At 36.2% G+C, this 14,832-nt stretch overlaps 1 protein-coding gene across 5 annotated transcripts in view; it reads left to right on the top strand.

Moving 5' to 3' along the window:
• Nucleotides 1-9,340, top strand: part of CalpA (calpain A) — a 44,103-nt gene extending 34,763 nt beyond the window's left edge. For 3 of the 5 annotated variants that reach the window (XM_019057577.2, XM_019057580.2, XM_019057581.2), the window contains 9 exons: nucleotides 665-828; nucleotides 1,466-1,683; nucleotides 2,252-2,294; nucleotides 2,899-3,040; nucleotides 5,341-5,451; nucleotides 6,854-6,877; nucleotides 7,739-7,866; nucleotides 8,440-8,635; nucleotides 9,098-9,340. In XM_019057577.2, the coding sequence (XP_018913122.1) occupies nucleotides 665-828; nucleotides 1,466-1,683; nucleotides 2,252-2,294; nucleotides 2,899-3,040; nucleotides 5,341-5,451; nucleotides 6,854-6,877; nucleotides 7,739-7,866; nucleotides 8,440-8,635; nucleotides 9,098-9,183 (1,112 nt within the window). In that variant the 3' untranslated portion in view covers nucleotides 9,184-9,340. The remainder of the gene's footprint in view (nucleotides 1-664; nucleotides 829-1,465; nucleotides 1,684-2,251; nucleotides 2,295-2,898; nucleotides 3,041-5,340; nucleotides 5,452-6,853; nucleotides 6,878-7,738; nucleotides 7,867-8,439; nucleotides 8,636-9,097) is intronic. The other 2 variants (XM_019057578.2, XM_019057579.2) reach the window with 2 other exon arrangements.
• Nucleotides 9,341-14,832: the final 5,492 nt, after the last annotated feature.

Raw genomic sequence — 14,832 nt, forward strand, 5'->3', positions numbered from 1 at the left:
TATTAGACAAATATTAAAAAATACAGTGTACCTAGCTTTTATTATTAAGCACTGCTTCCTAAAGAAATACAATTGCCTTGTGCCAGTTATTCAATGCCCTTGTGGTGAGTTGGATTGTATGCAGATAAAAAGTCAAATTAGCCGGGTTTTGGTTCTTGAAGTTGTCTCAAATTAAAATGATTAGTTCTGGGCTCGGGATTGCACTCTTAATTTATTATTGTTCGTCAGTTTAAAAATTACTGTTCGCTAGATTCTTGATTTTAATATTTGTATCATAAAGTTTATTTTCAACAATGAACCTAAGTAAATGTAAGGAAATGTGTTCGGTGTGTTTGTTGCGCACAGTGTGTTATGCATCAGTGTGTTTAATGTGTTTAGTGTGATTGATGAATGTCTTGTCTTGTCTTTTTATTGTGTTTGATATGTTTTTCATAGGTACTAATTTTTGGTATCAATTTGGATAAATGATAGACCTAAAGGAAAAAATATGTAAATAAAGAACGTAAATACTTAAATTAATGAATATTTCTGGAAAAGAAATTGGTTGACGTTTCGAACAGGCAATACAAAATGCACGGGTATCCACCTATCGCATATAATTTTTTTCATGCCCCCCACACATTGTTCACATTTGTTTATAAATTGTATGTTTCTTGTTTTACAGAAACGTTTTGGCATAATCCCCAATATCGAATCACATTGGTAGATCCGGATGAGGATGATGCAGATAATAAATGTACAGTTATTGTTGGATTAATGCAGAAAAATCGACGAAAACAAAGAAAAATGGGTGCTGAATGTTTGACGATAGGTTTTGCTATGTACCAAGTGAGTTAAATGCTCTTTTCCAAGTTGTTCAACCCTGTTGTTGATCCCCCCACGAAGGAGACTTCCATTTCTTTTGATATCCGATCTATTACAAAGTTTAAAATGACTCCTCCTCTTCATGACATCAATACTCTCTGGATCACAGAGTTTTTTTTCAATATTTTTAGTTTTGAATTTCACATTAAAGTGTTTTCAACCAATGAACTGAAAAAAATATCTAGTCACAACATCAATCACATCGATCTCACATTTAAATATGAATCATTCAGAGTAAGAACAAAGACTCAGCAAGTAAGTGAAATAAAGGCATGCTCTTCCGTTACAGATCACCGAAAATCGACCCAACTCTCAGTTCTGTTGATTTTTTTCAGTTTTGGTGGCAAGTTTGAAACAGGGTTCCAATTCTGCAATATTTGATTTGAATCCTTCTGGGCCAAACTTCCCGCCTAGACCAATGCCACTGAGGGTTTTGTCTATTTTATGTGCTTTAAAGAGGGAAGAGCATACGTTCGTTTCACTTAACTTGTCCCTCACCAGCTTAGTTGCCATAGGAAGGAACGGTTCGACACCTACACTATAGCACTTTTTTCAGAATTTTTTAGCTTTACTAATCAGGTTCTTGTTTTGCCTAATATAGCTGAACAATCCGGAATCCCTACCTAAACCGCTGGGCTTAGATTTCTTCAAATATACGGCATCAGTCGCTAGATCTCCCTCTTTTATTAACATGCGAGAAGTAAGCTGTCGGTTCTCACTGCCACCTGGAGTTTATTGCATTGTGCCTTCAACTTTTGAACCGAACGAGGAGGGAGAATTTATTATCCGAGTCTTCTCTGAGAATAAGAATAATATGGAGTACGTACATTTTTTTCCTACCCATTTTCTTATCTTCAGGTATTCTAGCGGTGTAGAAATCAATATGGGCTCTCTTGTTTTTTATATATTTTTAAAGCCAAGATTTATGACCCTAACATCAGCTTATCTCAGAAAGCAAATAACTGAAGTCTTTAGATGGCTGAAGTCAAAAATGCGTCTCTCCGATTGCAATATTGCAAATTATTGCCTTTGTTTTGTCATATTTTTTTAAAGAATTTAACCAACATTTTCTCTCAAAATTTTGGTTTTTTTCCTCTCAATAAATCAAGTCATCATCAAAGATTTTGAAACATTGTAAAGGTGTGCATTTTTTTATAATCAATTAAAAATTCATCCTGAGTCCTTAAGAAATAAAAAATAAAAATTTCTTTGCTTAATTTTCTGGAGTCACCAAAACACGTACATAAAATCGCATTGGCACAGTTTTATTGTTTTTTTTTTTATTTTAATTGAATAATTTGTTTATATTTTGTATGTGTAATTTTCATTTTACTATGATCTTGAGCTGTTCTTTCTTGAATGTTAAAATTTATCCTTTCTCTTACAGAGAGAACGATGAAGAAGTTGGAATCGGAGAAGTTGATGACCGAGTAAGTCAAGTTAAAATTCCCTATTTTTAAAAATGTATCTTTAGAAATTATGTGTCCTGTGCTCACTAATTTGCCCGCGGAACATAAAAATAAACTGTGTTTATACACATTTCTAAACAAAGTCATTTGTGGTTGAGTATTTATGTAATTTTGTTCTCTGAGAATTTAGGGGGGGGGGGGGATAAGGGGGTGAAATCCTAACGTAGATTTAACTCATTTTAAAATGAGTCTGTCAAGCTAGTCTCAAGCCTCTAGTTTTAATGTATCTCATGATAGCGCTTTGTCATGTAAAGCCTGAATAATAACCTCCAAAATGCCAGAACGCAGAAAAACCTCTCTACTTTATCTTGCATCTGGGCCAATTGCCGAAAAAGCCAAATTTTGATTTTAATGAAAACTGGAAGATTATTCTAAAAGGCTCTCTAGAAGTTGCCCAATTCCTTACTGCATGCTGAGAAAATTTTTGGTTTAAAGTTACAGCAGCAACGATCAAAGGTCGGGGAAGTATGCGTCTCAAACGGCCACCTAATTTCTAGGGCATTAGTCTTATAATATACAGGATTAAATAAAATTGATGCGTAAATTTTTAAATTCTTGTCTACAGGTCAAATTGCCGGATGAACCAATGCCTGAAGAAGTTAAAGCCAATGAAAAGATTCGAGAATTGTTCAAGAAGTTGGCTGGTGAAGACATGGAAGTTGATTGGATGGAATTGAAAGAAATATTAGACTATGCTATGCGTAACGGTGAGTGCACTGTCTTCATTTCTATATAAAACTGATGGAATGCCATGAGAGCAGGTGCTGATAATGGATGTTTGAAGACCCTCTAGCAGTAGTTTCTTAACATTTTTGGGTCTCTGAAAGATGAAGTTGTAGAAATAACTTGATGGAGGTAAAAGAAACAAAGAGCTAATCACTTGGTAGGTTGGATCGATGGATTGGTGGATTTTGTAGATTGGTGTTGGAGAAATGGTGAGTGGTCATCTGCAGCGACCCTTGTTTTTGTGCCCAAAAGTCTTTGTATTACAAAACAAGAAATGAAACATCATTTTTCAAATTTTTTGACCGTAGAGTACTTTCCAAATCACATGAAAGGGGCTTAACTCACAAAAAATGATCGGAGAGAGAAAGAAGGGGAATATTGAGAAAAGTAGGGAAGAGTCTGTGGCCTGGCAAGACAGGTCATTACTGACAATGAAGATAGGTACAACCAAAAAAAAGCAACCATCACCTTCTGTTTTCTTTACATGATTGCCATGCAACCTAATTCACCAGCTGTCTTTTCTAGTAGCAGGAAGATAGAGAGGTGAGAAGTATGTAAGGATTCCTTTGGCAGGGCACACTTGACTACTGAGCAGAGTCATTTGCTCCTTCGACCCTCTGTTATTGCCACACTGTGGCATGGCAGAGGTATTTCACCTCCGCTCTTCTTTTAGTGCTATCTATCAATCCAGCTTGATTTGTTTTCCGATTGTTTGTCTTCTTTAAGAGGTCCACCTGTACGTTTTATAGCTTCTCTACCACAGTTTTTGCACAATGATTGTGCTATGTTAGCATTCACAAAATCCTTCAAAATACTTAAAAAGTCACCAAATGTGTAATTAAAATTGTAGTGCACAGTACACATGTCTCACTGTGTAGCACAGTTCATAACTCCAAACGGCTCACAATTCTATTAGTTTATTTGTTTATGTGTTGCTTGCTAAAGCATAAGTCAGCTCCTCGTTTACTTAAGAAACTTATTTCAAGCACATGTTTCAACTAAGTCTGCTGGATGTTTCTTTTTTTCTTCTCATATTTTTTTTATTTCATTTTTCTTCCTCTTGTTTTTTCCTTCCTTCAATCTTCATAACCACTAATTTTTGTTCATAAGAACTTCGAACACATCATTGAATTTTACAAGATATTTTCAGTAAAGATTCATTTAAAGTGTTCTTTCAAGTGTGTCCCTCCTTCACTCTTACGTTTTCATGATTTTACCTCTCTTAAAAAATGTGGCACTTCGCATTGGGAGAGTTGTGGAAACAACACCCCCTCCTCCCAATTTAAGTATTAAAACTGACTTTGTCTTAATTGAATTACTTGTTGCATCTGTGCTCTGGCTTTCCTGTTCTTAATAACCGTTCAAAGTAATGCATAATGAAAATCATAAACCTCTTTAATCCATGAAAGAATCCTATTGATACGCAAGAACTAAATTATAATTTCTCTGCAGGGTGAAATCCAGCCAAAATAAGAAGCTTTCCATTTTTTCGTGCGGATTTTCGTTTGTGGAGAATGTGAATGCCTCTATGTATGTTTATGTTTTTGTTTCAACAGCAAAGTTTTTCCATCAAAGATGAACACATTTTAAGTGAATATTCGCGATTGAATATCAACCACAAATTCTGTCAAGGTAAAATTCTGAATTGCAGACAACTTCCCCCTCTTGTATTCAACACACAGCTCTACCTCCTACCTTAAAAATAGCACCATGCTTTGCTAGACACACCCCCCCTCCCCCCGGTAGCAAAACTGTAGCAAAATTTTCAAAAAAATGTTGAGATAGTGCACAGTATTCAGTCCTCTAGTCATGCAAGCTCAGACTCCCCTCCCTGTAATTATGTAATTTATGGACAGCCCCTCACACCCTCTTATAATGGAGTACAGCAGCAACCAACTTTGCTAACAAAACAGCTGACATGAGAGGAAGGCAGGTAATTGTTTTTTGCTGCTTTTTGATGAACAATTGCAACATTTTACTCTTGAATTTACCCAGGGGTGTGTATTGAAAAATGAAGAATCTAATACAGGTTGTTGCCATCGGGATGAGTCAAAACTTCTGTCAAAGGGAATTTTGTTTTGTTTGTTGGTTTGTTGTTGGTTTTCATGGGTTCATGTAAGTTGGCATTGAAATCATGTTCAATCGCGGAAATTTGCGCTTAGTCTCTCTCAGTTTTGATTTTTTCTTTCTGTGTCTTTTATGTGTTTTTAACTTCAAAACTTTTGGAAATAAAATGACTTTGAACAAAATTCACTTTTATGTTTGGGGGGTTGCTGTACAGATGTTCCTCGTAATCAGCCTGATAGTACAGGTGGTGAGAATCTTCTAACCAGTTTGCTTACGCAGTGTTTTGGTAATATCTGCCGTGACCTACCCCTCAACTCATTATTTGGTAAGAAAACTCTAGTTTTATTCACTTTAAAACTACTGAAAAGAACAATTTATTCCAGATGTATCTGCCTCAGATCTATCAAAAAAGTAATTTGCATTTTAACCAAACAAACAGTGTTTCTCTCTTCATTGAGTAAACAATCAGTAAATTTCAAAACACAACTATATGTAGTTCTCAGGCAGTTTTCTTAATTCTTAGTGACCCTTTTGGCAGTTTAAATTGCTGTTTTGAATGTACGTATGGAGCTCTTATTTGAAGGAGGAATTTTTCATCCACTCATCCATTTTTTATAAAATTTTGCCAGAGACTCAATGGTCTAGCTTTGTCTGATATCAGCTCCCAACCTTCAACAACATCTTGAAGTTAAGGATATTAAAAAGGAGTACCCTAGCCTCCTATCTCCGTAAGTTCAGATCATTGATTTAGAAAACTGAAATGTATTCTGCCAATTGGGTCCCCAATTGTATATGTATGAAAAAATGTTGGAGAATATTCTTTTGCATTTGGTATATGTTCAGAGGTCCGGAAGGACTTTCAAACTCTTAAAAAATTTCAGCAAATTCAACTTTCCAAATAACTGATAGGAGATGAAAAAGAAATGAAGTCATTTTTGTTCTGCAGCAAAATATTCGAATGGAAGCAAGTATTCCATACTTGAAATTCGGTTTGTATTCCTGCCTGATATATCAAGAATAACATAGCATGAGAGCTTTCCATGTTTCAAATCAGCTGTTCCTAATTAACGCTCAATGAGGCAATATTTTAAGTTTGTTTTTAGCCTGTTTTGCAAAGTTTCATTTTGTCTTTACTAATTCATTCAGAATGAAAGTCACTGGAAATGGAAATACTAACTTTTTTTTCTAGCTCTGCACTGTGTTTTGAACATTATTCACCAGTGTTTAACTTTGTACCTAATTTAACTGATACTCTTCTTTACGGCCAGGCCCAAGCGTTAAAATCCAAGTTTTGAGAAAAAACAGGGGAAATTGTGCCATTTGGCACGGGCTCAATCTTTTGATCCCAAGAAACGTATGCTTCTGAAGAATACCTATTGAAACTAGGCTCAAAACATTGATGAAAGTAGGAATACCTCAAATGATTGATCGGTATCTGGAAAAAATTCTGAGAATAAGTGCGTAACTTTCAAAACACAGTATCAACTCAACGGCAAAGCACGCCAGCTAACTCTTGCAGTTATTATTAAAGAAAATTAACTCCATTGGAGAATCCTGCATTGGTGCAAATGAGATTTTGCTCTCACAATTTTTTTTATCGTATTGTTTTACATAATCTTGACTCCCTGGTCAAAGCAAGACCATGAGTGCATTCAACAATTTTTGGAATGCTCTGAATTCATTAAATTTTTTCACTGTTTCACTCAAATCATTGTTCTTATTAACAGATACTGCTTGGAAAACTCTAACTCGTGAGTAAAAAAATATTTCTGCAAATGGCACTGTAGATTTTGATCTGTAGATTTGACTGTCATTTATTAGAATTTTCTTTTTTCTTTTATAATTTCTTCTTGTTTCAACATTTTTTTCGTAGTCTTGTTTGATGCAGGATTAGTAGCAATTTAAAGTACTGGGGTTAAGGAGGGAAAAAGTCCTGGAATATTTGTGATGAATTAAAATATATTTTTTTTTACATTTTTTTGAATGTAAATATAGTTTGGTCCTCAGTGGCAACCATGTTATCTTTTAAGACAGCAAACAACACATCTTGTCTTTTCAAGAGCTTGATGGATCTACATAGCGATAACAGTTTCATTCGTGCACTCTTTGGACTGACGTTAAAATTTTCTGTTCCGTATTATTTTTGAATTCCTAGTTTTGCAGCCAAAGGATGCATTTCTAATGCTTCTTACTTGTTTCTTTATTTATTTTTATGATTTAGAGAATTCCTTCAGAGTTTGTAGTCTTTTCACTGAAGTCCATATCTATTCATTTCGCCTCTTTTTCAGCATTCAAATTTTATGTAGCTCATTTGTATTTTTGCTGCTTTTTGAAGCATTCGATTCCATTTTTTAAGATTGTAGTTCACATTTGGTATTTTTTGGGACTATTTTTTTTACGGTTTTTTACTTAAAGTATCCAGTTGGCCTCGACTAGTATGGTAGTAAGTACTTATGACTGTCTCTTTTCATAAATTTTTTTTGTAGAATTTTAAGACTCCATCATGAAAAAAAAAGTGTTTTCTTCTCGTTTTTTTTTCCATTTTTTATTTTTTACTGGATGTATATCTCTCCACACATGTATTAACAGCAATTTCAATTTTATGTAAACAGAAACCAAGAATGAAGGCTTCTCTAAAGATGTTTGTAGAAGTATGATTGCCATGACAGATGTGGATCGATCTGGAAAGCTTGGATTTGAGGAATTCAGACAATTATGGATTGATATCAAACATTGGAAGGTAAGTCGCTTTGAACTTTAGATAATGGGATGGTTTCAGGGCTTCTCTTCCCTTTTCGAATTCTCGTTTTAATACTCAATTCTGTGGATCTGTTATCAAATACTCTTAATGTTAAACATTGCTGGTGATATTACAAAACCGCAAATCTTGGCAAACCTGATTTTTAAGGAGAGTAAGAAAAAACTATTTACAATCCTCATCTTCATTGATAGAAAGGTCCATTCTTGAATAAAGCTATGAAATAGACAGTAGAAAATACTGTTCAACTCCTCAAAGCATTTTTAAATTGCCTCAACGGTTGAGAAGTATGACAGCTACCTATGAATTTTGAGAGTAAGGGAATTACACTGTATCTAAAAACAAGTTTTTTTTAAAAAAAAATCCCAAAAAAGGTACCTGTGGTCAAGACAATCAGATCTTAACATATCCTTCTTTTGATTTTTTTATTCAATCATATCTAGGGTTTATCCTGAGCAAATAGTTATTTGTGGGCTCTACGCCGTAATTTATATGCTGTTTTTCCTTACCATTAAAGTATGTACTAAACCAAGATCTACTTTCTTGGTGTTTCAGGAAGTGTTTAAACTTTATGATAAGAGCAACTCTGGTTATCTCAGTGCCTTTGAATTGCGTCAAGCTCTCAACTCTGCCGGATACCACCTTAACAATCACATTTTGAATGTCCTTTGTCACCGGTACGCCAGCAAAGATGGCAAAATATCTTTTGATGACTTCATGATGTGTGCTGTTCGATTAAAATCTATGATAGGTAAGGCTCTTTCATAATATTGACCTTGATTTTATTACTCATCCAAATTATTTTCCCTTATGATATTAATTCGTAAGAGAAGACGGATGTGGTCAGAGCATATCAAAGAAATGGACGCAATGAAACTAATGAAAGTTTATATGAATGGACAATTTCATAGAAAACAGTTATTTGAACAACTGTCCAATAGATTGCACGAAGCTGGCTTTCTTTTCCTGAAGACGATTGATTATTTTAGACACTTTATTTTATGACTTAACAAATCTGTTGATACTTATTTCTTTCATACATTTGCACTCGTTACTTGAGAGACAGACAAACAGAGTATGGCCCCAGTCGTTCATAATAGTTAAAGGAAGTATGTTTTTCAATTTTTACCTGGCATTGATAGTCACAATTAGTTACTAAGAATTTATATTTGATCTAATTCTATAATGGAATTTCTACTTTTTCTTTCTCTAGATATGTTCAAGGAAAGAGACCCGGAAAACACCAACACAGCAACATTCACATTAGAAGAGTGGGTGGAAAAAACTCTGTACTCATAAGATCTGCGTATTTCCTAAGTTTTGTTAAACACTTTGAGCTAAGGTTTTTTTACTGAATGTCTTCTTTTATTATTCTTATCACTATTACGATGCTTCATAATTTTATTTCTTTTTGTACAAAAAGTTTTATTAAAATACATTTTATTTTTGAACTTTACTTGAGTCCTCCTGAATCCCATTTGAAAGTAATCCAAGACAAACATACCATGAGATAAAATGATAGTAAAATGATTTTCGCTGTAAAAATTACAAATCATTTTACACCAACAGAAAAATTTCCTCAATGAAAATTTCTTCCTTACATCCTGAAACCAAAATTTAAAAGGTATGTTTTACTTTTATTGTAGTGCGTTAGTAGTGAAGGAAACAAAAGGCAAGACAAGCATTCCTAAAGGAAAAATCATACAAGAAATTATTATTTAGTCGAACATTGGAGCAAGAAATAACAAATAATGTGATGATGGGTCAAAAATGTGCATTTCTGATTGTATCATTGCATGTTCCCATTCAAATTTTATTTCCGTGTAAAGAAAGTTAACTAAATTTTGAGCGTATTTTCCTCACTGATTGGTCAAGCAAAGATCTCAGATGTGTTCTGTGCTGCATCAAAGCATCAGGGCGCATCATAATCCTGAGTCTGAAAAGAGAAAGAATAAAAACGAGAATAAAGAAGAAGATAAAGATTAAGAAAAATAAGAAAAATATGGAAGAAAGAGAAAGAAGGAAACAGAGAAAAAAATCCGCCGGAAATATCGCGTATTTCTCACGATGTTGAGATGAAACTCGCGTAACTTCTCACTTTTCACACACGGAAATTAAGCGAGCAACTATTCAAACTCCGGAGTAGGTATGTGGTATCTTGCGGAATTGAAGGAAAATCTTAGATCCTAGAGATCAGAAAAGATATGAGAGAGATGAAGAGGAAAAAGGGAAGATTGAGAAAGGAAGAAGAAAAAGTAGAAAAAAAGAAATAGAAGAAGGAATGAGAAAGGAGAAATGAGAAGGAAGTGGAATAGTGTTATCATTGTGGAATGGCATGCTCGTGCGGAACAAAATAAAAAGAATTACAGCCTTTTACCAAACCGGGACTGAAAGAGGTTGCTCAAATACCATGTCCGCCGGCGCAACGTTCCCGCGCCCCCCCCGCAAAGTTTTTTCAGGCATTTCCCAGTCCGCAATCACATATCTTGTTTGCGGTGTCTGAAAATCTTCGCCTCTATGTTATTTCTTTAAAGGAGAGCAAATTGACATCATTCCTTGAAGTTTTTGCAGAATTTTCTTCGCACAGAGGAGAAAAATCACGGCAATTTCAAAGAATTGCCGTTGAAAAGTTTACCGTTCACAAAATAAAGCATGACAGGAAGTCTTCGACGTCGCAAACCGAGTTATATGATTGCCGACTCAAGTACGCCGTCGATGTCAGTTCGCCTTCAATTTTTAGTGTACCTAGGCAACACAGGCTCCTACGCGTTCGGATAGTGGTATCGCCGAGAAATGGTACGATCACCCGGATCACTCAATAATAAGGCTTTTTTTTTACCAAACGGGGTGGATCAAGAAAATACCAGATCGACAAGAATCGATGGAAACAGATGAATGTGAACCGCTGACGTCGACTCGATCGAGGAGTAATAGAAAAACAGGTTTGCTTTTAGTTTCTAATCTATGTTCATCGATCGAAACAATCCCGGTCTATTACCTCAGTAAATCCCAGAAAGTTACTCAATTTATTAAGTGAGAAAGGACTAAAGTTATAATTCACGGTGAAGCATCTAGACCTGTGACTTTAGACACTATAACTCTGCAACTAATATTTATGTGGTATCAGAGTGAGCGGAATTAGGGGATTTCGTTTAGAGAATATAGTATAGTGCACCAAGGAATGAAGAAACTTGCAGGGAGGGGAGAGATTTGAGAAACTCCATCAAATTAAAGCAAAAATGCCTCTACCCCCACTCCTCCCCTCCCAAAAAATTCCTGGCCATGCAAAACAAAGAGGCATACAGGGTGTCTCACGAAAAACGAGCCACCTTGAATATCTGCCGAACGCGTCGGAATTTCGAAAAACGGTAAAAGACGTGTTCGTTTATATCGAGGGGGACACCTTTTGGCGTATTTGACATTTTCTCAAACCGCGGGAGGGGCGCGGGGCGGGGGGTGCCCCACCCGTAAGTCGAACTTTTCAAATGGCACCCCTACTTTTTTATTTCAGAAATCAATTCTACGCAAAAAAACAAGCCACCCTGTCCAAACCGAATGTAAATCGGACAATTTTCCAGTGATTGACAGAGTTTTAAACATTTTTTTCATGCTCTTTTCAAAAATTTCCCACGCCCAATGGAATTGCTGTATCAAACCAAACTCTCCGCCAAAAAAATTCTTAAACATTGCACTTTCGATAAAAAATTAAAAAAAAATCTGCTGCACTCGAAATCTGGAGCACGCGGAGCCCTTCTTTGCGGCATTAAAATTCGTTATACCGAACATTTCCGAGGGGCGCTCATCGGGAGGGAGTAGTAAGTTTTAGACAAGAATTATTAATCTTTTTTCTGAAGCATAAGAAACCGTGTCTATGAAGAAGCAGATAAGTAGAAAAACAAATGGACTAGCTTTTTTCTTGGGGGGGGGGGGGGGGTGTCAATGACTTGAGCCGGACCTTGATACTTCTGAGGACGCTATTTTTCCGCGGTGCGTTGTTTTTCTCCTTAACTGCTTCTTCATGGACACGGTTTCTTATGCTTCAGAAAAAAGATTAATAATTCTTGTCTAAAACTTACTACACCCTCCAGATGAGCGCCCCTCGGAAATGTTCGGTATAACGAATTTTAATGTCGCAAAGAAGGGCTCCGCGTGCTCCAGATTTCGAGTGCAGCAGATTTTTTTTTAATTTTTTTATCGAAAGTGCAATGTTTAAGAATTTTTTTGGCGGAGAGTTTGGTTTGATACAGCAATTCCATTGGGCGTGGGAAATTTTTGAAAAGAGCATGAAAAAAATGTTTAAAACTCTGTCAATCACTGGAAAATTGTCCGATTTACATTCGGTTTGGACAGGGTGGCTTGTTTTTTTGCGTAGAATTGATTTCTGAAATAAAAAAGTAGGGGTGCCATTTGAAAAGTTCGACTTACGGGTGGGGCACCCCCCGCCCCGCGCCCCTCCCGCGGTTTGGGAAAATGTCGAATACGCCAAAAGGTGTCCCCCTCGATATAAACGAACACGTCTTTTACCGTTTTTCGAAATTCCGACGCGTTCGGCAGATATTCAAGGTGGCTCGTTTTTCGTGAGACACCCTGTATATCATGCTAGGATGAAAACATTAATACTGTAAAAATTACTCAATGGAGAATTTGCAAGGGTCTGCAATTTGATGAATTCCTGTTTAAGTGTGAATCCTCTGAGTGAACTGAACACGAAGATACCCTTGATTCATAATTGAGCAATTATTAGAGGAGATATGACAAAATAACCGATTCTGTTAAAATACATGTGTTTAAATGGGAAATGCCGCCAGATGACGTCACAAGGCGGCACATTTTCTCACTTTTAAATCAATTTTTCTCCAATTTCCCATGTCAGAAAAAAATTATGAAAAATATTGCGAACTCAGCTCATTAAGCACTTTCAGATGAAGCAATAAAAAAATTGCGTGCAAATTCTCCATTCTATATAAGTGTGAATTCAATGGCTAATATTTTCGTAAGTAAAATTAGAAGCAAATATTAAAGGCGCAAATTTATCTTTATTAGTCCGAAATGCGTCTAATTTTATTCGCATAATAACATTAAGTTAACATATAACATTAAGTTAAATAGAAATTGACCATTAGAAATAATAAAAATGAAAGGTTCTACCAAAGCTATTTCAATTTGTTCAGTTTATCAATATTGAAAACAGTCTCCCAACTAACACAATGTAGTGAAAATACTGAAATCCTGGTTGAATTTTTCCCCATCAGATAAATTGCCGTATTTCCACATGATTTCGCAATTTATGCCGATTTTAAATATACCAATTTATCTATGTGTCGCGTCGAGCAACTCGCGTTTGACGGTACGCCTACTTTTCTGCACTGCGTTGAAATCTCTAAAGCGATTCCTAAATTTTACGCTCCGTCCAATCTCTCGTGTGGTGCAGCAAGATCAAATTTTTCTATAATAATATCTCCATGCGTCAAGCAACTCGTGTTTGTCGGTGCGCCTACTTTTCAGCGCAGCGTTAAAGTCTCGGAAGTGAGAGTCCTGCATTTTGCGGTCTTTGCTGTCTCTCGTGCAGTTAAAAATGAGTAAATTTTCAAGTAATTATGTCTCCATGCGTCGAACAACTTGCGTTTGTCGCTACATCTTCTTTTTCCGCTGTTTTAAAGTCTTTGAAGTGATTCCTGCATTTTGCCGTCCTGGCGATTTCTCGTATGGTTCAACATGAGAAAATTTTCTAACGACCAAAAAATAAGCTCCGCGTATCAATAAGATAGGAATTTTTCAGTGGACATTAGAGCTTGAAAAGTTTCAATTCATTGCAATCAATTTCACCAAAAGAAGCCCCTTCAAGTATTAGATAGGCAACATGCGCAACACTTCGATGAAGCAGCATTAATTTTAAGGTGTGGAACCTTCGCGGCGTCTGACCGCTTGCGTTCATCCAATGCTGCCATGTGCCAAGAAAGAACGTCGTATGAGCATTCGAGAGTTGCCAGATTTCCTTCGATGTAATGTTTATTTTTGAGGAAAGTTATGAATATTTTTCCTTTAAATTTTCAGAATCTTTAGGTAAAATTGCGAACAAAATTATCTGAAATATTGGGAGGAAAATATTCATACATTTACGAGGAAATTATCGTTCAATGGAAAAAAAACACATTGGACCTAGAGTCCAGACTCTTAAAAACATCGACAAGAAAAAATACTCTTGATCCAATCGGATTTTTGCTTAAATCAAGAACCAAGCCTCTTAATTTGAGCGGATTTCCTTTTGATTTAAGCTTCAATCTGATTGAATCAAGAGTTTTTTCTTGTCAATGTTTTCAAGAGTCTGGACTCTAGATCCAATGTGTTTTTTCTTCCTCCAGTGTTTTATCAAAGGAAATTTGGCAAATCCTGAAGGTTCACACGTCGTTTTTCTCTAGTAAACCAGAATGCAATCCAGATCCGATAGCGGCTCGCGCCTGATTTTTAACAAGGTTGCTTTCAACCCACCGATTTGGAGAGTGTAACCCCAAGCAAAACGCACCAGAAAATATCAACCTCACGTATAGGTTATTTTTTGTTCTACTTCGCATATTAACCCAAAATTTGGTTCAGATACTTTTTCATGCTGCGGCGCGTGCGCATGTCATAATCTGACTCGAGGAAACTCTCTGACCGCATTTTATCGACATTTTATTTACTTTCTAACTCAAGAGAGGCTTTCATCGGAGGTGGATCACGTGTGCGGATTTCGAAATGAACGCAGTATAGGTACACGATATCGGAGCAGGTGGTCGTGGCCTGTCTTGAGGGGTCGCGCGGCGCACTTCCGCCGAAGCACCTGGGGGTTGAGAGACGTGCGCGCGCGCGGTCTGAACAGGCGATCAATGTTGGGATGCCTTATGTCCAGGAAATTACGGGACAATCCCGTTCAAATCAATCCGTATATGAATCTTACATTTTAATATG

Source organism: Bemisia tabaci, chromosome 1 (assembly GCF_918797505.1).
Source record: "Bemisia tabaci chromosome 1, PGI_BMITA_v3".
Taxonomy (NCBI): Eukaryota; Metazoa; Arthropoda; class Insecta; order Hemiptera; family Aleyrodidae; genus Bemisia; species Bemisia tabaci.